This window comes from Orcinus orca, chromosome 1, assembly GCF_937001465.1.
Source record: "Orcinus orca chromosome 1, mOrcOrc1.1, whole genome shotgun sequence".
NCBI lineage: Eukaryota > Metazoa > Chordata > Mammalia > Artiodactyla > Delphinidae > Orcinus > Orcinus orca.
The window spans coordinates 109066042-109090218 of NC_064559.1; the positions used below are offsets into that span (position 1 = coordinate 109066042).

A 24177-nucleotide genomic window follows, 5' to 3' on the forward strand; every position below is an offset into this window, starting at 1 on the left:
TTCTTTTCCAATGTGGAGACACCATGATAGCAGTTGCATACAGTATAGTTGAGGTTATTTTGGTTCTCTTATTGAAATAGGTCTGGGGCCAAGGTCAAGCTCAAGAGAATCTAGCCTTTAGCACTGAATCGAACAAGGTGCCAGAGAAGGTGGATTATCAAGACCACACCACCTAATGCAAACGTTAGCCAAGATGCTGTGGTCGATAACAAAGCTCAGTTTAAATCCAAATATCAAGGGAATTGCAGCCCCCGAGGTAACCACACAGAGAAAAGCACCACCTTTCAGACAAGTATCCAAGGCTGATAACCGCTGACCGCTGTGCAACGTGTTTCCTGAAACCTAAAACAAGTTCGCCGTTGAAGAGACATAAAGAAATGCGCAGAACTGACATGGTCTTTTTAAATATAGCTTTATTTCTCAAACTCAAAGCTTTATTTCATCAAGTTCTAACACATTTTGCATTGACAAGTGATTTCACCTGCATCCCATAAGAAGGTCAGTGGCCATTACACCAAAGAGGAAACCTCACATATCCTAGGAAATTAGTATTTGAAAGGCTACGCAAGTATACAATAACAAAAAAGCTTCCAATTTAGTCTAATTTGTATCTTTTCATCTATAGTAAGTTGGAAATTAATGGATGAAAACCTAATTTTCCTAAAGCAGTGAGTTTATTTTAAATTCATGAAAAAAAAAAAAAAAGACCAGATTGCTTGAGTTTTAAAACACCCACAGATCCATATTATTTAACGACTTCCTCTTTAGCGGATGGTCTTCTCACCTTCCTATGCAAACACACATGACAATTTGCACCACCCCTCACTAGCCCAGGCAAAACTCCAAGCATTTTCTTTTGCTTCCACTTAAACTATTCTTTAAGGGATAGGTAAACAAGATTTAGAACTTGAACTCAGAAGAAAAGCATTTTCTTTCCTGATCCTCACTTTGGAAGTCTCCACAAATAATCCTGAAAACTTGCCAGGTCTCTTTAAACACATCCCCTGCTACACACCCCTCCCTTGGTCCTCTGAATGGAACTGGCCGAACTGGAGTATGTTCCAAAGTCAGCTGTGACATTCTGGTCTCTGCCAGGTTAAAAATCGAGTCTAACCTTGGCACCTGGATGTTCTTCCACCTCACAGAATCTACCCCAAGGGTTCTTCCCTAGTGTGGAGCCCATCAGATACCCGGGAAGCAATGGCCCCAAGGAGCATTAGGGTCTCTGCTCACGACTAGATCACTATCATTTATTCTCTGGAAGAGGACATTTGAGCTCAGAGTCCAGCTGCATCCTAAAACAAGGCACTGGTACCAGAAAGTGAACTAGAAAGGAGGTATTCCTAAAGTTAGGAAGTTGCTTTTGAGTGGTACCATTTCCCAAAGTTAACAAAGCAGGACTAGGTTAAAATCCTAATCTACCATGAAGGTAAGGGGCTAGCGCTAGCAGACAGGCTGAAGGACAAGCACATTCAGGGCTTTAGCAATTTCATTATTATTGCATCACCACAAAACACACGTTCACACACAGTTCTCTGTGACTCAAATCCCCGGGGCGGGGGCAGGGGGGGAAATATCAAACTGGGGGAAAAAAAAAAACAAACTCTTGAATGCCAAACCACATCTGTTGCCACACACCAGGAACCCAGCATCTTTCCTACCCGCCTCTCCCCACCTGCGAGGCCCTCCAGCTGTGAGCCATGCCACCTCCCACGTGCAGTCAGCAGGAACCCTGATTTGAAAGTGTCGGTGATGTAGTTTAGTTTCAGAGTTGAAGTTATTGAGTGAGGAATAGTGTCTCACTGCCAAGGTAAGATTTAAAGGTGAGATGAAGCTCGAGGCCAGGAATTTAGCGTGTCCTCTTCTGCCAACGCATGGGGGAAAAGGTACAGCTTTAATCTCACAGCTGCTCAGCCTGATTCCAAGAAGCAGGCTGGGGTAACATGCCCGCAGGAAGCATCCGAAAACTGCTAAGAGTCCCGAAGCAAATGAGGCTGCTTCCATTTATATTAGAACTTGCACTTAAACTTTAGTGCCCTTTGCCACTGCCAAGTTTCATATTACTCAACACACAAAGAAGAGGAACCACTGGACTCAGTACAAGTTCAGAGTACCTGGTGCTTGTGTGAGCAGCACAAAAGGCAGGTTCCAGCTAGAATTTCCAGACACCTGAAATTCAAGGTTACCTGTTCTGCGGCAGGCAAGAGGCTCACAGAGCAGATGGAGACAACACTAGACCAGGGTGGGATTTAAAAGTGCAGCTTTGGGCGAGGGTAGCTTTTTACCCTGATGGTGCTGGAACACAGGTCTACCCTCAAACTTCAAAACAGCTGGGCTGACTAAGAACTTCAGGTGAAGGGAGTCTATCGAGATGGCCATCGTGCAATGGTGGTAAATAACTGGGGGGGCTGGGGATTTCTAGCAACTTCTGTGCCTCCCTTCATCCTTAAAGGAGGACTAGTACCAGATAGCAGACAGAACGCCAAGGACAAACCGGAAATTTAATGACTTGATGCAGTTCTGATCCCATCTTCATCCGGACCCTCGTTACCCTGATCCACAAGCCTTCTAGTAGAAGCAATACTGACTTCTGAGAGCAAGTGCTTATGCTGGCGGCTTTGTCACATTTCAGAGCTTTGGTTAAACAGATCTGTCATCTTTGTGCAAACATGTTGCCATCTGACAACAATGGCAGCCTTTTAAGGTCATGGATGACCACAGAGTTTTTAAAGTTGGGGCTCACTCTTCACTGCCCTTTTTAACACTGAAGCACCCCAGGACCTGCCTCAAGGTAGAACCAGCCTTGACTCAAAGCCAGTGAATTCAAATCTAACTACTGGTTCACAGGGAAACAGAAGCTGGTTACGCTAAGAAGTGGCTTCTACTCAACTAGTCCACAACATGGATACCAACTAAGCCTCGGGTTTCAGTCATGCCCGATCTGCTTTCAAGAGGACAACATATTCCAGAGAAAAACCTGAAAATATAATCTTCAGAAAAAGGTACACCACTCCTTTCCCACTAAGCATTAAGGTAACTTCATTGCTTCAAGCAAGGAGAAAGCAATCACTCAGGGCTTGGGATCTTTATGGCCACAAGAGAAAGTAAAACCCAGGAGCATGGATTTAATTAAATCACTCAAGAAACGAAGCTGGCTGGCAACATGGAGTTTCTTTGCCCTTGACACCCTAACGTGACGCTTTCTAAGAGATCCCACGAAAAGCTTCGAAACACAAAGTCCCTTCCTCTACTGGGAACGCGACAGTAGCCTAGAATTCTCCCATTTGCTAAGCTTGCTTCAGACTAGAGATTAACACTGTTTGCCTTCTAAAGTGCAGAGTATAAACAAGTCTGGTCAATCTACCAGCGTAAGGAAGATTCTTCTTCTTCATCCTCTCAATTCTTCCCAAATACACCAGCAGGAACCCTCTTGAGGATGCCTCGGGGGCTCGGACACACACGAGGCCCCGCTGATGGAAGGAGCGCCCGCCTCACACGCAGCACGGGGACAGCAGGTGCGAATCTAAAGCAATTCTAAACCAGAGAACTCTGCCCGCAGGCGCGGACCATTCCACAGGTCACTCGGATCTACTGAAATCCCTGGATTGGTTCGCGGTCCAAAAAGCCTGGAGAAGGAAACCACTATTTTTGAAAAAACAAAAACAGAAATCGGCCAAAGTACTCCAGAAAAAAACAGCCGGTCATACTTGGAATGTGACCAAAATGGGTTTCCGATTAAAACATGGGAAGACCCTCACATCAGTTACGGCAATGACCCTAGACTCGGCACAATCCTTAGTCTTGGGAAGAGCAAAACAAAAGTGATGAGCTGATGAGGGAAACAAAAAAGTGTCGTTCAATAAGAATTCCTCACTTTTAAGAAAAGAAAAATTGAACATTCACGTTTCCTATTTACAATCCCCCACCACAATTCTACCGAACGTTATGTTGCACAGTTTATTTTGTTTTCAAGTTACATTTCAAGAAAAGGTCTTTTTTTTTTAATTTTTTTTTTTTTCTCAGCAATTATCTCACAACTCCTCGTGATAGCACGGCATCTAAACCATAAACCACTTCCAACCAGATAGTAATTCTCCAGCTATCGGCTTTGGTTTATTGAGGAGAGAAATCCTCAGCTCTGCTGACCGAGAATAAACATAAGCAATTTAGTCCCTTGAACAAAAATTAAGCCACAAGAGCACCCTCATGTTTACCATTTTCTGCGGGACTAAAATTGACACAAGAAAATAGACCATCCGCACAACTTTCACGTAAGTGCTGAGGATTCCAAGTGAGGGCCGACATCCCCTACCCTAGGCTCCAGTGAGAAGCCCAGCAGCTGGAGACTTCTACACTGCCCACGTGTTTCCCAAGCTCAACGACCGCACGGAGCTCAGACGGCCCCGTGCCGACGTCTGGAACACGGCATGTTAGTGTCTGTCTTGGAAAGATGTGGATGGGTCATAGTTCCTATAGCATTTTCCAAAGTGGCCCTGGAATAACAGGTCCCTTTAGGGTTGGCTCATGATATACTGGAGACCCATTCCAATGGGCACACAAAGAAAAAAAAAAAAAAAAAAGCATAATCAGAGCTGAGTTCCCCTTTAAAAGCCAAACATCTACATCTAGAAGGAGTCTCCCCTACCTGAGAGCCCTCGCCCTACGGGGGCTCCCCCTGCGGAAACCCTCAGGTCTCAAGGTTAGTTACAGGGCAGCCAGGTGGGGTAGGGCTGGCTGTAGGTGACCGGAGGGTGGGCCACGTAGTAATTGTTGAAGTTGCCGTCGCTGACGTACGGCGCGGGCTGGTAGTAACAGGTGACGGTGGTGGCATTGGGGATGATGTTCTGCTCGGCCAGCACGCGCAGGGCCAGCAGGGAGATGAGGTTCAGGGTCTGCCTGCGCTCGTGGCCCATGAGGCACACGGTGCTCTCGTTCACTACCCTGCGCAGGGTCATGAGGTAGTCGTACTTGCTCCTCTCCTCCTCAGCGAAGTGGTTCTGCAGGTAGGTCTCCAGCTTCCTCTGCTGCTCAAGGATGTCGGGGAAGTCGATGAAGAAGCGGGAACACATGTAGCGCTCCAGGGTCTTGATCTCGTCCTGGTCGGTGGGCCTGAAGTCCCGCACCAGGAGGTTGCTGTACTTGAGCAGCCCCCCGCCCCGGATCTCCTCGGGGTTCTTGGTGGCGATGAGTCTGTTCTGCAGGTGGTCCAGGGCTTCCTCGAAGTCCCCGTACACGCTCTCCCCGATGACAGTGGGGTGCAGGTGCTCGGAGACGGGGTGGCTGGAGCAGTCGTAGAAGAAGAGCAGGGAGTCCAGGATGATCTGGAAAGAGTCCACACTGAACTCGAACTGACGCCGGATGGAGTCCACGAACTTCAGCTCCACGTTCCGCCCGTTCTTGTTGGAGAGGGAGATCAGACTCCAGCGGTCGGTGTCCGTGCGCACCTTCACCAGCTTCTGGACGTACGCCTCCTTCAGGGTGACTGGGCTGATCCGCAGCTTGTTCACGCCCTCCGGCAGGAAGTTCAGGAGGGAGCACAGAACCACATCCCTGACCAGCTGAAACTCGGCCTCCGTGGGCAGAGCCACGTGAAAGATGAGGTCCAGGTCTTTGCAACCCAACCCGTTGTCTTTGACCAAGACGTGGCCGGCCGCGGAGCCGTTCAGCCGGACGTCCTGCACTTTGATGCCCGCCTCCTCCAGCCGGCCGCGGACTGTCTGCACGATGTCCTTCAGCGTGATCTCCAAGGTGGGGAAGTTGCCTCGTCCGTGGATGGGTACGACCTCGGTCAGGACCTCATGCAGCCGGCTCACCTGGTCCCAGGTGAGCACGCTGAAGGACACGCAGTCGCTGGTACTGGGGCTCTCCTCTGCCATCTTGGGGGATGTTCTTGCCGGGGAAACTGAAAGAGAGGGAAGAGAAACAGAGTGAGGATTCACTTCTATGTGGCAAAGCAGCTCCAGGGACTCAGAGACGATGCCGGTTTCTCTCTGAACATCTTCCTTACTGCAAAGTGGCCAAGAGCACCTGCTGCCCGGTGCTGCTGCTGAGGATTAAGTGAGTTTAAGCACGTTAAGAACAGTGCCTGCATGGAGTAAGGACGATATACACATAAACTTACTCTACACCAAATCTGACAACTTCGGACTTTTGTTTTCTGTGGGGTTTGTTTGTTTTGCCCGTTTTGTCTGCATGAGGGTAGGGTCGGGGGTGGAGTCTGTGTGTGAAGGGAAGCAGACAAACTTACTAAACCGAGTAACCTAAACACAACATTATTCAGTAGAGGGTCTATAGGTTTTGCTGATTTTCCTTGTTTTCCATGGAAATCACCTCTCCTGCTTTGGGCTCCCTAACTACATCCTGAGCTGGTTGATACCTCGGGACAATGCCCACACAGAACACAGGATCCACAAGAGAAGCTTCCTTCTCTTCTCAACCCTGGGCTTAGTCCTGCTAGAATCAAATACGCCGATATCCTCTTCACTTACGGGAGCTGTCTGCCCCGTAACAAACAATCCTGGTACCCAGGGGAGGACCAAGGAGGTGTCTGAATGACAAAATTCCTGAGTAACAAAGGGTTAGGTCAGCCAAGCAGTGGAACCGCTCTGCCCAGCAAGGAGGCCCCACACAGGATATGGAAAACCTCCTCAGGGCAGTGTGATTTTTCAACTGTGTTTTGAAAAAGAATCCCTGCAGTCTACCCAAGGAGAACAAAGTTAGCACTCAGTACTAGGAGCAAAACATGTTTCTCGCACATCACCGGCTAGAACCACAAGGTTACCAAAGTAATTTTCAACTAAGTTATATTGTTCAGAAAATGAAACGACAGATCCCCTGGAAATGCTAATATGTAATAACAAAAACGGATACATTAGAAAGCCCAGGTGCTTTGGATCCACATGGGTCACATATTAGCTAGATGGATGTAAAAGGCTGAGGCGCTGCCCTCAGACTTCACTGCAAACAGAAAGTTTGGCCCCCCCTTCACTTTTCTGACTCGCTAGACACACAGAATCCATCCCAATGACCTGCAGCTTCATTGTTTGGAAGCAGCTGCCTTTGAAAGCACGTCCAGCGTGCGTGGTCCTGGGGTTCCAGCTTGGGTTTTTAGTCCTGCACTGGCGCCAGGGACCTCGCCTTATCTATAGAGCTCAGATCAATGGGATGGTTGTCGATCCATGTTGGGGGCACCATTGGACACACCAAGACGAGCTTTCTGGGAGCTGGCCGTCAAGGAGGAGGGTGAGAACACAATGTCTCAATATGAGGCAGTGTGTCGGCGAAAGAAAACGTAATATGAAGGTAGAAGAAGTGTCAGTTGATTGGGGCGAACGGGAAGGCCACAGAGGAGCTCATTTATGGGGCGGGGACACAGCTGACAGAAAGGCAACAAGAGCTCTCAGCTGGGGATTGAGGGGCAGAAGACAGCCGAGACTTGACAAGTTGTCCAGTCCGGCCATCATGCGCCTCTTCTCAGGCCAGATCACAGGCTCCCTTTAGTATGTAGGTTAAGGGACTGAATTCGCTTAGTCGGCCATGGGAAAGTAGATCACGTGATTAAAGCAGGCTCCAGGAAGGCCAATGGGGGATGGGCACTCTTCTGCTTGCTACTGAAGAATACTTGCCAAAGGGAAGGTAAACGTTTTCCTTCAAACCTGTTTGGACAGCATTAGAAAGCCCTAGGCTATCTAGATTATCCTACCAAAGCACTTCTAAGTTACGGATACCATGCAAAATTTGTGATGAAATACCTGATGTTTACTGAGGCCGTCCTTTGGTTTCAAGTCAGATTTGGGACAGTAGAGATCTCTTTTTAACGTGCTCTATATGCGCTTGGTTCTTTGTGGCCCCTTTAATGACGAGCGTAGCACACGTTCCACTTGTGCCAAGTGTGTAGGGCACTACACGATTAGTTCAAATGGTTACAGAAAGGTATGGGTCCAGCTTTGTTTTGAAACACTGTTAAACTATGATTTAGTGACATAGATTTCTGCCAGGTGTGTTGATTTACCTATAAAAATACAACTTGCTTTACCCTGTGTATCAGCTGTTAGTGTGCTTCCAAGGCTCGGGTTTCTGATGTGGGCATCAGAAGTCACAGCCACAGAGGAGCTGCAATTCGATCAGTACTTGGAAAAGAAGGAACAATTAGTTTTAAGAAAATCTCTAGGAAGAAACTCGATAATGTTGTAGAGGAGAATAGTTGTAGGAATCACTTTTGACTCGTGCCTTTTTTTAAGGACTTGTTAAAAAAAAGGAGTCATCTAGAGGCAGGACTACTCCCACCTCTAGAACAGTAGCTCTTAACATTAGAAGCGGAACATCTAAGACCAGAGAGAATCTGAGGAAAGCTACCACTCATTCTTGGGGCGGGGGTGGAGGGTGGGAGGTGTAGTACCTATGCATGAAAATGTTCACATATTTTAAAATCTCTGACATTGTAGTAGATTCAAAGTTAGAATCTATTTTAGACTGAAAATTCGTAAGGTTCTAATGGGAAGAGGGGCAGGAATAGCCAGAGAAGTTATTAAACATTGGAATGATGTCTACTAGCCTCTGGTAAGAGATATTATGAAGCTACAATAACCGATAACAGCAATGATATGGGCAGGCAAAGGCAGACAAAGAGATGAAACCGAATTTTTTAAATCTAGAATGAAAATCTAGTACATAAGGGGATTTAGTGTATAAAAAGGAGGCATTCGAAATAGTAAAGGGAAATTTTTGAGCCATCTGGATAGTTTTCTAGATTTTAAAAATAAGCAAGGATGGCTCCTTAGTGTGTGCCAATCTAAGATCTAGATGGATGAATCAAAGACTTAAGTGTAAAAGGATGAAACCCTAACAATACCAGAAAAACATGAAATTTATGTAAATTTACATAGAATGGGTATTCCTTTCTAAATCACACAGAAGTCGCAAAAAATTGATACATTTGCCTATATAAAAATTAAAACATCTACATGGTGAAAACACCATAAAGACGTGAGAAGACAAAACCAGGAAAATACTTGTAACATTAGACAAAGCAGTCATTTCCTTAATGAATAAGGAGCTCCTACACATCAGGAATACTAGAACCCCAACATAAAAGAAGGGGCAAAGGACATTAACAGTGGCTCAGACACTTAACATATTCAAACTTACCTTAAGGGGTGGGCAGATTTAGACTCCAGTGTATCATCTTTCCCTATCAGATTGGCAAAGACCGAGAAGCAGACACTTCTGGTACACTGCCCGTGGGCTCTCTCTGAAGAACAGCATGGGACCCTCAGTTTAAGTGGACACACTCTCTGGCACAGCAATTCTACTTCTAGGAAGTCCACTTTGGATTTTATCCTATGAGTGTACACGCAAGTATGCGCAAGGATATTCGCTGAGGAATTATTTATAAAGCTACAAAGAGTCATCGGTAAAGGAAGTTAAATGACTCGATGCATGTATGCAACAGGACACAAATGCCTGCAGTTGTCCAAAAGAATGGTGGCTGCTCTATCTGTATGAATATGAAATGCTTATCAAGACTGATTAAGAAAAAGCAAGTGTGAAACTGCGTGTGTAAAAGCACAAGTCTATGCTTACACAATCAAAAATCTCCGGAAGGATATCCAAGTAGTTCAGCTTACACCAAATACCACTTCTAGGCTGGGGCACAGGGTACAAAGAAGACTTATTTTATCTCTTTTGAATTTGGAACCTACATATGTATTAGTTGAAAAAAGTTAAAATCTTATGAGCCATATTCCAAAATCTCTCCCCTTTGAGCCGTCTAATCTGCTACCTTGTTTAATTCCTTCAATTCCTTTCCTCCTAGCCCTCCCCACCATCCCTGTATCCACGTGCCAAAACCGAATACACTTAGAAGCTTCCCCTCCAAGCCTAAAAACCGATCTCTAGAGGGGCAGGCAGAGGAGGAGGGACAGTGTTTATCTGGAATGGCTTTTAGTCAATTTTCTACTTCTGCGGTGTTTAAAAGATGATGTCTGTTGTTTATCCAAAAAAAAAAAACCCCAAAACTTTCAAAACGATGGATAAGTCATCTCATCTAGTGTCATTCTATGTTTAGTATCCAAAAATGTTTTCTGTAGTTTTACAAGAATTACTATGTCTCATTTCAGACGTATTACAGCTACCCTCATGGTGCTGTTGGTTACTGGCTACAGTTGCAAGAACCTTAATAAATGCAGTAAACACTTTTTCAGAAACCTAAGATGCCTATAGTTGGCATCTTCCATGTCAACGACTTCTGACACATATATCAATAATGGAGTTAACTCTTAGAAAAAAGTAGTCTATATAAAAGCACAGTGCAGAACATGTGCCCAGTCCATGGTATAGTTTTTAATTCTCCCAATTTACTGTGCCATAGATCTGGAGCAGCTCTCGAAGCTGTTGAAGGCTCAAATTTAGGCTGAGTTATATTTGTTGTTTAGCTTATTAGAAGAGCCCAACGTAAGTTATCGGTGCCTATTAGAAATGAATCCTTTGTTTTCCCTCACCCATCCAAACAATTTCAAATATCAAAAGTACATTTACAGGTTACTTAGACAAACGTATTACCAGAATGAATCCAAGTCATAGGCCCTTAGTGCTTAGATAACACACCAGAGCGTCGTGTAACGGTTTTAGTTTTAATTAACCACTTGAGATCAACATTGATATAATCCCCGTATAAAAGAATCACTTGAAACACACAGTCTCAATTCATGAAAGGCTCTGGTTAAAGGCAAATTCTAATTAGCAGAATTAACGAAATAGTAACTAGAAAAAAAATTAACTTGCAGCCTGGTAAATTCAGACTAAAGTGTTTGATTTCCCTTTACTTGTCTGAGAAGCAGATGCCTTGTATTTTGCACTAGAAACTGGGAAAGCTGGGAACCGTGATTTCTCACTGATTTGAAAATTCAGGCACCTTTTTACAAGTGAGGACGACCAGCTGCCTGCTCCGTTTAAGCTACTTAATCTTCTAAAAAGTTTGACTTGTGATGAATGACTATCTCAGGTTCCCCTGAATTCCCTTTTCTTTTAGCATCTGGCTGCAGCAGAAGGATAAAATACACACATGAGTGGAAAACGAGTTTGTAGAGATGGCAGCAGAAGGTGAGAGGAAAAGACGAACTAAGCCCAAAGAGTAAACCAAGCTCCCTGAGCACACTAACTTTCCTTTGTTTCCCACTGCCTGGCACACTCGGGGCAGGCTGATCTGAAAACCAGTTTGAGCCCTCATTGAAAAGAGAAAAAAAAAAAAAGTTATTTCTACTGCTGCTCCCTGCCTTATCTAGATCCCAGAAACAAGAGTGACAGAGGCTACGAGAGCACGAGGGGACTCCGGGTAGGCAAGAGGACAGGCAGATGGACAGGTTGGAGATGAACGCTAAGAGCACTTGTAATACGTCTAGGCCTTATGGACGAGGGCTTGGGTCAAATCAACACTGATTTGTTTGTGCCTGGCCTTAGCTGTAGAAATGCCCAGAGTCTCCTTGGCATGTGTGGAGATGTATATCCGTGAAGTTAAAGACGGTATATATTTAAGCCTAGGCCTGTGACATCTGACATGGAAGCTCCAGAAGGTTTCATGGAAGTGCCGCAGCATGAAAGAGGCGCTCTCAGCTATGGCAGCCCACCTAGCCCACAGACAACTGAACGGCACCCACTTCCCCTGACCCTGCCGTGGGCTTAAGAACACAAAAGAAACTCAAACACGTTACAGCATTCCTTTGATGACAATGTGCTGTTAACCGGATGTTACCCCAATGGCCTGGATCTTCCTAGAGACCCTTTCCAGCTCAGGGTCAGAGATCCAGCCATGCGCGGTGGACTGACTGGTGACAGACTCCAAGGGAGGTGTGTGTGGGGCACAAAGACCCCTGCCGTCCCCGGCTCCTGGCCCAGGGGGGGACCCATGTGCCCGTGGCTGCGATCTCCCACACATCATCTTCTCCTCCGTGTACAACTGAGGGCACTTTAAGCAAAAAGAAACTACTTCCTTGCCTATAGAAGCTTAGAGAATTTAAGCAGAAGTGAAAGTAGATGGCAACACTCGTCATAACATCCCATCCCACCTCTTCCTTCATCTAGCTGACAGAATGGAAACCACAGCTCTGGGCCTATTTCTTTTTCTCCTCTAAAATGAAGGCGTAGAGGTGTGTGGGCAAGCAGGCAGAAGAGTACTCAGTACAAGCCACTTCACGTCCACTCCCATTCATCCCCACAAGCACTCTGAGGAAGCGACAACTGTCCCTTTTACACAAAGAATAAGGATCAGGAAAGATTCAGCAAATTGACCCCAGATCCTCAGCTCTGGACCTAATGTTCTGACTCTTGGAACTGGAAACAACTTCCACCAAGGTCAAGTTCTGCCACTGGTGGGCGGTGGGGGCGAGAAGGCAATAAGCTCTTAAGCTACAAACCCACACGTGCACTGGGATGACCAGAGCTCACTGCTACCAAAGCGATCTTTTCTAAAACGGAAATTGTACTGGTCTTATCCCAAAAAAAGGAGCTACCTTCTGCCAACTCTACGACTGCGACGCCTTACCTTCCCATCGGCCCTTATCCCCACTGTACACGCTGAAGACAGCAAAGCTTCAGTCAACCAGCCTTCACTGCCTGCTTGAGTGCAGGCTCTTCCTGTAGAGACGGCCACAGCCAGGGGACGCCAAGTGTGACCAGATGTTTGGCCAGGTGCCCTATGAGCCACCAAACTATTTGACAGTGTCCCAAACAGGCGGCGAAACAGTGCTGTAAGTTCACCTGGATCAACCCATCCGGTTCCTACAACAAGCCTGTACGGGAGATACTATTTCACTACTTTCACAGGTGGGGAAACTGGAGAACAAAGAGGATACACACGTTGTTAACTGTCCAAGGACGCACTGCTGGGAAGTGGCAGAAATGGGACTTAGGAGGCGTCCTAGTTGGCAGGCAGCTTTGGTATCCGTGTTGGGGTGAGGGCAGGGCTTTGAAGGTAAGCTGGTTGTTCAGGTAGTTGTAGGAAGGAGATAGAGAAGAAAGGTATGAAGCTTTGTTATCAGAGGGTGGGAAAGAAGTTGGCTACAAGTGTTAAGGCCCCCTGCGTGGAGTAAGGCCAGACGGCAAGTGCTGCAAGCAGGCAGAAGCATTTAGAATGAAAGTAACTAACAACTGTCAGTACAGAAACTCCCTCCCTCAAAACCGTCACGGATTTGGGCGTGTGTCCAGCCTGATGGGAGCCACCAGAATGAACATAATTAAGTGTAGTCATGCGAATGTTTGTTGTAAAGGAACAATGGCTGAAAGATGAAGGCCTAGGATCCTCATTTCTGAGGAAGCTCCAGGATACCAGCCAGGTTGGGAGGCAGTGGTGATTTCAGAGAAAGCAAGTCCTGAAGGGAGAGAGGAGCCAGGAGTGGAAGGAGCTGGGATAGTCAGCTTACTGGGCAAGTATTAAGAGGAAAAAATAATAGCACAGGAGAGAGCTTTTAGGAATGGGCTGATCCTGGTCTGGACCTGCAACGAAGGCACATGCCCTGCTCACAGAATAAAGGAACAGCTGCTGGGAGTCACTCTGGTGGCTGGAAGATCAGGATTGTGAATCTGCGGATGAAGCAACAGAACAAGACACTCCCTGCCGACAAGACGGTAACTTTATCAGATCCAAGAACAAATAACCCAACGGGAGCTGCAGAGAGAAGGTAGGTAGATTGGCAAGAAGTGATCAGGACCCCAAGGGCTGGCACAGGAAGGAGAGCTGGAACAGACTTGAAACAGAAACAGCCTGGAACAGACTGACGAAGGCCTGCACGTTGAACCTAAGACTGGACACCTGCCCCTTTTCCCACCTGTGTGCAGTCTGACCCCTGAGATCCTTTCACCCTCGAGAGAGAGCCAGGGACTTGGAATGACCACGGACTTGATATATGCTGCAGCAGATAAGGGGGCAAAAAGGAGAAAAACCAGGGTCAACAGGGATTCAGCCTTCTGCAGAGAAATCCTCCCTTACTCCTTGAATTCCTAGGGAGGTGAAGGTCAAAGTCATCTAGGACCAGAGGGAAGCCTGAGGAAGCCTTTTGTCTGCCAGCTGCCAGCCCCTCGGCAGGGCCCCCAGCCCACCACCTGGGAGGAGGCCACATTCTGGAGACGCTCCCCGCTGCCCCCAAACACACTTCGAAGTCACAGATCACTGAGACCACACCTGTGGTTCAGGTACCTGAATAAGAATTTCCATTAGTAGACAGCCCAAAGCAACAGAACCAGATAAAATAATGCCTCGCTTATTAAAAGGACAAGAAAATTTATCCTTTGTTAACTTTTTACAAGAAGTTATGCTTACAGCTGCTCACTCAAACACCCACAAACACACTCTACCTCAGTCCAAAGATATAAGTGCCCCATGCCACAAAGCTGCGCCCGGGGAAAACTGCTCTCGGTCAGGGACACAACAAACCCCGCAGGTGGTCTTTTCTCACTCAGCTCCAGCACGTTCAGCCAGAGGCCTCAACCTATTTTCTCAGGGTTAGCAGCATCCTCCTAGCCATTCAGCGCTCATGTGTACTAGAGTCTAAAAATTTGGTTCAATTCCCACGGCAACAGGGATGCTGCCTGAGCCAAAGGCAAAGAGTGTCCCAGATGGAAGCAGAAGCGGGAAGAAAGGCCAGTGCCCCGTCGCTCTGCCCAGGCTTTCCCAGCGGGAGGGCCCTCACAAGCGCTCCCTCCCCACTGATGCCAACATACAGTCTTCACGGTTATCAGTGCCTGGGCCCCGTCCACAGACACCCGCCCTGAGACGACTCCAAACAGAAAGCTCTTTCCTGTCTTTCAAAATAGGACGCTTAAGTAAGTGTGGTTGGAGAGATAACGCTGGAAGAACTCACGCTGTGGCAGCAAAACAACGTGAGACAGAATAAAAACACTGTCCCGGATGTTGTAACAGGGACACCACAGAAGTTCAAGCGCTTAAAGGAACACCCTGAATCGTTGCAAATGTAAGTATTAACAAGGTCAGAACACAGATATCTCTGGATGGGAGAGAGGCATAGAAGCCTTGATTTTTTCCAAGGTGTCAGCATGATTAAGTGCTGCATACTCAACTTGGACTGGAAATAATCCTTGCTGCTCCTGGGTACCTCCCTCCCTCCTACCAAATGCCTGTTTCTAAGGCAGAGATGTTACTAGTCTGAACTCATTTAAAGAGATCCCCAGAGCTGGCCCTACAGTTTTAGAGACTGACTAGGCTGAGGAAAATAGGACAATTCCTAGGAGACTTTACTGTAAAGATGAACAAGTTTACACACAACCCGTAGGGTTTAAGGGCTGACAGCCCCCAGGTTTTTATCAAGGGCTGTGTCCACAAACGAATTTACCATCTAACTTTCTAGTTCAGAGCTTTGAACTGTTGTTAGTTGTCCAAAATGAGGGCCTCAGTCAGCTAAAAGCCCCACCTCATCACCAGCAGCAACCCGTGGGCCTTATCAGGAAAGAGACAAGCACTCTCAGTTGCTCAAATGTAGCATTTCTCCTGCTTTGGACATATACCCCCCTTTACGGATACCTGAGCATGAGCCGCCCCCATTTCAGGGAGGATGCTAATTACACATCCAGTTCCACCCCAGTCGTAGTTTTGCATAGATCCTTCCCTGCAGAGTTAACTTTCGCACAGCAGGTACCTGACCTCCAGGTACTAAGCATGGTGGCAGCCCAAGCGAACACCACCAGGCTCAGGGATCCTTCTGACATCATCAAAAGTACTGCTGAGAACAGAAATCGGGGTAGGAGGGCGGGGGGGGGCGGGGAAGGAGTGGAGGGGTAGGATTAAAGTGAAGGAGCAAGGCCATGGAGTGGTAGCTATTTCCGCAGCAACTGCACGTGAGGAGGCCAGACCACCTTGTCTTTGGTGTCTTCACCTGTGTGAGCTGTACAAGCCCTGCATGTGGCCCACTGGGATGCCTGTCGTCAAATTAGCATCTACCAAGTCACGTGCTGCTGTTATCAGGCATCTTGTGGACACCTTTTACATGAAAGTTATTTTCTCTACCATTTTCAAATTTTAATTGTCGATAAATTGTTAGAGTCCTGGTCCCCTGCCAATCTCAGAAGATTTTATCTTCAGTTCTTCGAAATTCTATTACTACCTTATGATTATTCTCTAAGAAACTATAGACAAACAAGAGAACAAGCACTGGACTAGGACTCAAACATCCTGTGTTTCAGTGTCAGGTCTGACTCACACAGTGAACGATTATCAGCAAGGGGGCCACAACGACTGAGCTTCCTTTCGTTCCTTCAGATATCTGAGTACCTACAACATTCCAAGCACTGTTCTAGGAGCTTACGGTCTATCGGGAAGCAAGAGACCAAGATCTCTGCCCCTGCAGAGCTTAGAGCCTATAGGTCCTAGCTCACACAGTTCCTCCAAAACCTCTTGCCTCCCACACGAGGAGAATCAGGATTTAACAGTGAAACATTTTTGCAGATGGTCTAGATCTGTGCCACCCAATAATGTATCCACAAGCTGTTGGGCGCCTGAAATGGGACAAGTCCAAATTGAGATGTGCTGTGAACGTAAAATACACACTGGATTTTGAGGATTCCGTACGAGGGGGAAAAAAGTAAAATAACTCATTAATATTTTTATATTGATTACAAATTGAAAAGATAGTATTTGACATGACGGGTTAAACAGAATTATGTTCACCTGCTTATTTTTACTTTTTAATGTGACTACTAGAAACTTAATTGTGACTCATATTTCTACTGTCCTTCTTACAGTGAAGAAACTGAAGAGGTAGAACCTAAAGAAAGAGGCAGTGGCGCTTCTAGGACCAGAACCCAGGTGTCCTCACAACTAAAGCAGCCTCAGAAGCAGGGAGGGGGTAAGGATGAGGACAACAAAGGGTCTGGGCAAGGGAGATAGCAGCAGCGCCAGTGCCCCACCCAACACCCCCAGGGCCGGCACCTGGACACACGGCAGGTGCCCAGTTCGCACCCAGTTCATCTCTGCATGTGGGTCAGCAACCTTCCCAGGACTGGCCAAGCCCACACAGAGTCAGCCGGCTGCGGTGGTCCTGATGCCCACCTCCTCAGCCGTCGCAGGTCAGGGATAAACAGGGTGTGTCTGGAGGATAAGGGGTAGCCAGCCAGGCGAGGTAGAGGATTACCCCTTCTCCCATCCTAGTAAGGGCTATGCAAGGTGAGAGGAGCTTATGACAACACGACAGGGTGGGAGCAGTTCAAGATTCATGGATAATTTTCTTCTCAAAATGTGTTTACGGGGAGCAAATCGAGAGACAGATATGGAACTTTTTGCGCTCATCCAATTTAAGATAAGGTTTGAAAAAAAACTAGAAAATAAGGCACAAGGTAGAACTGCAAAGAAGTACTGATGAGAAGAGGTGTGGGATAAGGGGATCCCCAGATGGGGTAAGATCAGACGCCTCTGAGAGGGTCCAAAGCTGGATTAAAATAAAGTTTGGTGAGGAAGAAGGAGCACTAACTTGCTCAAATATTTGAGTGTGTATTCCATGAGGCAAGGTAGGTCAATTAGGAAGGGAGGTCAGGAAAGAATAGAAGGTCAGAAAGGTACAGGTCCTCAAAGGAGCGCATCTTCTAGAGGGAGGGGCAGTTCCCGCGAGTTCTTAAGGTGTTTGTCGGAGGTGCCGGGACGGAGAGCTGGCCAGAGACAGGGAGAGGCGCTGGGCCAGAGCTCTCATGGAGCTGCTGTCTGCAGCCCTAAACCAGGTCAGCGATGGCAGCGGGAAACAAAAAGTTAAAAAGAGAAAGACTCAGCAGAACGAGCACCCAAGTGAATGTGGAGAGAGAGAGGCTGAGTGCGCGTTGGGAGGCTCTGCTGGGGTGGATGGGCAGGGGGAAGGGCTCGAAGGGGGCGGGTCTGGAGCTCAGCCTGAGGGGTTTCAGCTGTCGGCCAATTAGTCCTCACTGCTCCTCGCTCCAAACCTACACCAGAGGCCTCCGTTTTTAAAAAGGCCCCGAAGCCACTCAGCATTCTGGGCCCGGAGCTTGCGATCCAAAAACGTGTGCCAGCACCTTGGCCCATCAGGACGCCATCTCCTGAAGTGTGCTTCCCTCTCTGAGAGGAATGGCAGTCGGATGCCAGCAGAGCACTGGATCCAGTTAACAGGCACACCTTCTGAGTGCCAGGTCCTGCACTGGGCATTCAGCAATGAGCACAGACCCCTGCCTTCCTGGGGCTCACAGGCCAGCGGCTGCGACAAACCGGCAAAACCCAAGTGCCTCAAGGACATTCTGAGGTGGACCCAGCTCCTCTTGCATCCAGAGCATTTCCACAGGCCTTTTCACATACCATCCCCTTGGCCTGCTTGGCACCTGGCACAAACTACTACCTAGGAAGCACTTAACCACTTACGGACTCAGTCACTGTTATCCAAGAAATAAACACTTTACACAGTTGGGTGACCAAGACTCCCAAAGGCTCTGAGACTAAAAAACATCCTACACAGAGAGTTGCTTAACATCAGCAATTATTTCTTCACATTAGTCTTTCCCTATTGTTCCAAGAGTTTCTGCAAACAGTTCTAGAACAGGCTACAGGGCCCAGCTGTACAAAATCTATTAATTCTAAACAATTCATAAGGCTTCCTTACACAGTTGGGCTACACAAAGATGCTTCCTCTAAACCATTTAAATTCCAAATATAAGCTTCCTTATTAATGCATGTAGTGAAAGGATAAAAACGTTTGAAACCAGAAGTTCCAGAAGCATCACAAGAGATCAGCACGACTGCTGTACCCGAGTGGCTTTAAACACATGAACACTTCTTTAAACACAGAGGTGTCTGCTTCATCATAATACTGCTTATGCCCATTTATTTAACATGTTACAGTCAAAACACCAAGATGGCAGAAAGCATTTTTCTATATCGCCTTGTTTACCTCAGTGACAACACATAAAAGCAATGGACCTTATCTAACCAGAGTAATATTTTATCCCAAGTAACACCTCAGACTCTGCACTGCTTCCCCTTAAACCCCGCCCCACCCCCACCCCCCAATAACAACAACAACAGATACACCCCAGAGCCCCGTGTGAGACCGAGAAACCCAAACACAACATCACAAGTTTAACTTAACTCATGAAACTAGTCCCGGGCATCCATAAGATGTTTTCTCGGCAACACAACAAGGGTTTACCACGTCCGTTCGCTGCTCTTGGCTTGTCATTCTTTAGTGACTGACACCATGCACACAACATATCAAAGGTGAAAATGAAGACACGGTACTACTTAGTTGAGCAGTTGAAAAAATAATGGCATTTTCTAATTTTGTATCGAATGTGCCCAGTTTCTGGCACTGGGAGAACAAGGACGCTACAGTCCACTCTAAGTTATCTTTACTGCTGGGCAGTTCCTTGGACTCTCAGAAGTGTGAGGACTTGATGGGCAGTGCAAGACGTGCACAATCTGGCCTGGCCTTGAACACTGCGGGACGCAGGCTCAGTGCGGCACTGAGAGGTGGCGCAGGGGAGCTTCTGCAACTCAGGATGTGATTTCGGTGGCTACTTGTACGCACAGGAGAGCTGAGCACATTAGTAGGCAGAGCCATAGGTGCTCAACCAAATCACGGTCATTCTGACAAACAGGCCAAACGCCAGTCCTTTCCTTCAGTTACCCCAACTTAATCTCTGGATACAAGGCAGGTATTGTGGAAGAAATTCAACATAAAAAGTGCTGCTGTTCGCTCTGTGGACACACACTAACTTATGAAATTAGGGACCTTTGTTTGGGGTAACAATTTAGAGGCCTTCTGGCAGAGAAATAAGTTTTTTTTCACTTTGAGGTTAAATTTACCCACAGCTACCTGAAAAATTATATATAATATACCAAAATCTGCTTTCTAAAAACTCTTTATTGAGAATAAATGGACGCTAAAGATGTGGGTATACCTTAAGACACAAGGTTTCAGTTATCTCAAGTAAAAGCTTGACTCCAGAGATACTAAGCTCTCCATCTTCCCAAACAAGAATGTCAAAGGGCAGAACCCCTGCTGGTCCAGCTCAGAGCTTCCCTGAAAGGGAAGAGAAAAGTCAGCGTTCTCTAGTCCCCACCCCAACCCCTTGGATGGCAGGGTCTCACTCCCCCAGTAACACCTCTGGGGGTTTAAGAAGGCACAGTTCCTGGTAAGCGCTCCTACCACCCTGACGGCTGCCTGGCTTGCTTCCCTGCCAAGTTACTCACGTTGAAAGGTTAGTGTAGCCAACAACGGCCACTCACATCCCCCCTGCAGGGCAGCTGGGCCAAGCCAGAAGTCTACTTCAGGAGGATTTAATAATCTTCACTTTATTTCCTGGGGAGGTTCAGGCTCCCAACCCACCTACCAAATATCCTGAATACCAACTGTCACAATACAAATGATTACAAAGTCTTTATAAACGCTTACTGTAATAAGTGCACTTGAAGAGTCCACGGTTTGCATGTTATAACTCCATAACAGATAAACAAACGTTAAAAGGCAGCAGGTCCCTACTTAAGACAAAGATTTAGTCAGCCCTGCAGAAGTCTTCCTCCGGACAAAAAAAAAAGGGGGGGAGCGGAAGGGGACCGCGGGATCCTTCCCGCGGGGTCCAGCTCTAATATTCGGTTCTAGTGAGCCCTGCTCAAGTCGCGTTCTCCAGAGAAACTCGCCAGGCATTTCCCCGGAAGTCCTCCCTTCCTTCGAGGTAGCGTCGTTTTGTTTTCTCCGGGCGTTCTGCGTTTAGGTGTACAGGCTACCAACCTGTACTCGTCAGGTTCGTCCCCCTCCTCCGACTCCCTCCCACCGCCGCGATCTGGACTGCGACACCTCCCGGGCACCATGCCTCTAAGCCGCCCGCGGCCCCGCTAGCCGACTCCACTTAACGGCCGTGGCTTTCAGACTACAGGTTAAGCAAGTTTCACTCCTCAAAGGGGAGGAACCAGGTCACCGACGCAGTATTCCTGAGAAGTTTCCGAGAGGAGCGCAGCGCACGAGTCACTCGCTTGGATCACTTTGCGGCTCTCGGTGTCCCCAGTCTAGTGCGAGTGCAGGAAAAGTTAGGGATCTCCGCCCTCTCCTCAAAACCCCGGCCCAGGTTCCGAGCCTGGGGACCACCCCTCCCCTCCCCGGCCAGATGCAGCCCCTGACCGCCGCGTCTCCAACTGCGCCTTCCGAAACCGCCGCCGTCGAATTTGCGCCCGGCCGACCGGCCGAGGTGTGCGCGCCCGCGGGAGCGCCGGGGCGAGCCCGAGAGACCGCACGCAAGGCAGGGGTGGGGCGGGCGCCGTCGGACCCGGGGAAGGTGCTGAAGGGCCCCATCACACACTCTTTGGCCGCCCGGCCCGCGCCCGGCCAAAGCGCAGCCTGCGCGATGCGCGGAGCAGGAACTCGCTGAAGTTTGCCAGCCCCGGCCGAAGTCTCTGGAAAGTTGTAGCTCCCTCTCGGAGCGTCTCGCCTGGCCCTCGGGGGCGGGCTGTTTAGGGGGCGGGGGTGACGTCGCGGGGGCTGGAGGGGAAGGGAGCACAGAGGCCCGACACCTGTCCGCACCTCGCCTCTGGCCGCCGTGCCCCCACCAGGCTTGGAGAAGACTGGAGCTCCGCTCGGCCGGGGCAGATTTCCCAACCCCCCCACCCCACCCCGAGGGCAGAACTCGCGGCTCTCCGGAACTGCGCATCCTCGCACCTTTAGAGGAGGGGGCCGTGGACTCACCCGGGCGGCAGCGGAGGAGACCACAGATGCAGGTCCTTGGCGTGGGCAGCCCCCAGCAGGAGCGGCGCGGTCACTACAGCCCCCAGGCAGCGGCACAGAGTGAACCGTCCTGCCGCCGCCCCCTCCGTTCTTAAACGACCTGACCACGCCCCCGCCCGCCACGACCGCCCCAACCCCCGCCCCTTAGCCTGCCCTCCCGGGGGAGCGAGGGGCGGGGCGGGGCGGAGCCGTCGCCCAAGGGATCCTTCCGCCTGGGCGCTGACGGCGAGGGCAGGGCGAAAGGTGCCCTCTGATTGGCTCCTCGGGTGAATGGTTGCCGAGAGACGAGTAAATCTTCGGCGGCTAGAAGGGGCCGGGGTGCCAAAGGGAGTAGCACTACGCAGGCGCAATAGAGAGGGGCTGCGTCGACACCCCCTTAACTTTGGAGCTGCTGGGACTCCCTTCCTTTCTGCTTTTCACTACGCTCTTTTCTGCCATTCCTATCACATAACTTCTCCACCACCCTCCACATCCCGCCCAAGTTTTTCCCGTCTCTATTCCGCTCCCGCGCAGGCCTGTTTTTCTTTTGCTCCTCTGGGGATTTTCGCTTTAGTTCTCTCTCCAGGAGTGGGGAGTGAAATCTCCAAGCCTACCTCCGACGTGTGTTTTGAAGTCGGAAAAAACTTTTGGTTTCTGAGCGGGTCGAGCCTTCCTGATTCCCCAAACAAATTGGCTGGAGGTCATTGGGGAAAGGGCAGGCACCGTTGGTTCTCCGGCGTAGTTACCACCTGTGTGCAGTTAGTGGGACTAAGAGCCGTGAGGAATCCATCGCCAAGTCTGGCAACCGTGACAGCTTCAGCCCGACTCAGAATGTCACAGAGCTCAGTTGTGTATGTTATACAACATGCAGGCGGGGCTTGGACACCGTCCAATCACTCCGTAGCAAATGGTTTCGAGTCCTGGTTCTAAATTCAGATTAACCTGGGTTGGAATCTACATTCACCACCTAACTATCTGTAAGGCCTTGGGCAAGTAACTTAACCAACCCTCCATAAGTCTCTGTTTCCTCACTTGTACGGTGGGACTAAAAATGGACAGCTTTTTAGGGTTATATAAGTAATAAGAAAATGGAAAGCTATTAGTGCAGTGCCTGATATAAAGTGTGTGGTGACTGTTATCTATATCAAGTTGTAGTTGCTATTATTTATCAATAAACGTTTATTGAGCTTGTAGTGATCTTCTATTAGGTTGTGGGAGGAAAGATTACTTCCTAGATGAAGTATTTCTCTACCCAGCCCTTTCCATCCCTGCCTGAAATAAATGTTCTCAACGTCTGCCAGGATAGAGTTCTCAAGTATATGCCTTCCCTGGGGAGAGGGAGGTCCCCTGGAATATTAATGAGATAGGATATCGGTGTGAACGCTTGTAGGGATCAGGATAGGTGGTCTAATTTTTTTTTAACTTTTTGTTTTTGAGGTACAAATTCGGTAAAGTGCTTTGTGTACAGAACAATGAATTCCTACGTATGTGTATCCCCATGTAGCTGCCACCCAGATCAGGACATAGAACATCTCCAGCTTCCTCATGCCCCTTCTCATCCAGAGTCCCCCAAAGGTAACCGCTCTTCTCACCTCTATCACCAATGTTTGAACTCCCTGTGGATGAATCACACAGTATGTGCATTTCTGTGTCCAGCTTCTTTCACTCAGCAATGTGTCTATGAAGTTCATCCATGCTGTTGCATATAACATGGTTCATTCTTTTCCATTGCTGCGTATTATTTCATTACGTAAATATTCAACAGTTTATGTACTCATTCCACGGGTGGATGTTTGAGTTGCATCAGGTTTTTGCCTATCATGAATGAAGCTGCTACAAACAATACTTTTTACCAGCTTTATTGAGGTATACTTAACAAAAATTGTATATATTTAAAGTGTACTACATGTTGTTTTGATATACATGTTCCTTGAAGCTAATTAACAGCCAAGCTAATTAACATATCCATCACCTTACATAATTACCTTTTGTATGTATGTGTGTGTGTTTGGGGACGGGGGTGGGGTACGGTGAGAATGACTAAGATCAAATCTCAAGTATATAATACAGTATTATTAACTACAGTCACCATGCTGTACATTAGATCCCCAGAACTTATTCTGAACCTTTTTACCCCCTGACCTACAAACATTCTTATATATGTCTTTTGGTGGAAATACATCCATTTATGTTGGGTTTATACCCAAGGATTGGAATCGCTGGCTCATAGAATACACACATATTAAGCTTTAAGTATACTGCGAAACATTTTTCCAAAGTGGCATAACAATTTATATTCCAGTGACATGAGATTTCTGGTTGCTTCACATGTTTGCCAGGGTTGATACTGTCAGTCTTTTCAATTTAAAAATGGGGTTGTATATTTCACTGTGATTTATATTTACATTTCTCTGATAATGATGTTGAGCAGCTTTTCATATGCTTTTTGGCCATTTTGATACCCTTTTAGTGAAATACCTGTTCA

General features: G+C 47.8%; 1 protein-coding gene across 5 annotated transcripts; it reads right to left on the bottom strand.

Annotated features, from left to right (window-relative positions):
• Nucleotides 1-395: 395 nt before the first annotated feature.
• Nucleotides 396-22327, bottom strand: TENT5C (terminal nucleotidyltransferase 5C). Of its 5 annotated transcripts, none has more exons than XM_033436566.2 (2): nt 22307-22327; nt 396-5902 (listed from the first exon to the last, which is right to left on the bottom strand). In XM_033436566.2, the coding sequence occupies exon 2, from the start codon at nt 5874-5876 to the stop codon at nt 4701-4703; it is 1176 nt and encodes a 391-aa protein (XP_033292457.1). In that variant the 5' UTR covers nt 5877-5902; nt 22307-22327; the 3' UTR covers nt 396-4700. The 5 variants fall into 5 exon arrangements, with proteins under 5 accessions (XP_033292457.1, XP_004263297.1, XP_033292467.1 ...); XM_004263249.4 differs by lacking the exon at nt 22307-22327 and adding an exon at nt 21675-21821; XM_033436576.2 differs by lacking the exon at nt 22307-22327 and adding an exon at nt 21648-21786.
• Nucleotides 22328-24177: the final 1850 nt, after the last annotated feature.

Coding starts and splice junctions, on each gene's coding strand:
- TENT5C (XM_033436566.2), bottom strand. CDS start 5,876: ATGGCAGAGGAGAGCCCCAGTACCAGCGACTGCGTGTCCTTCAGCGTG.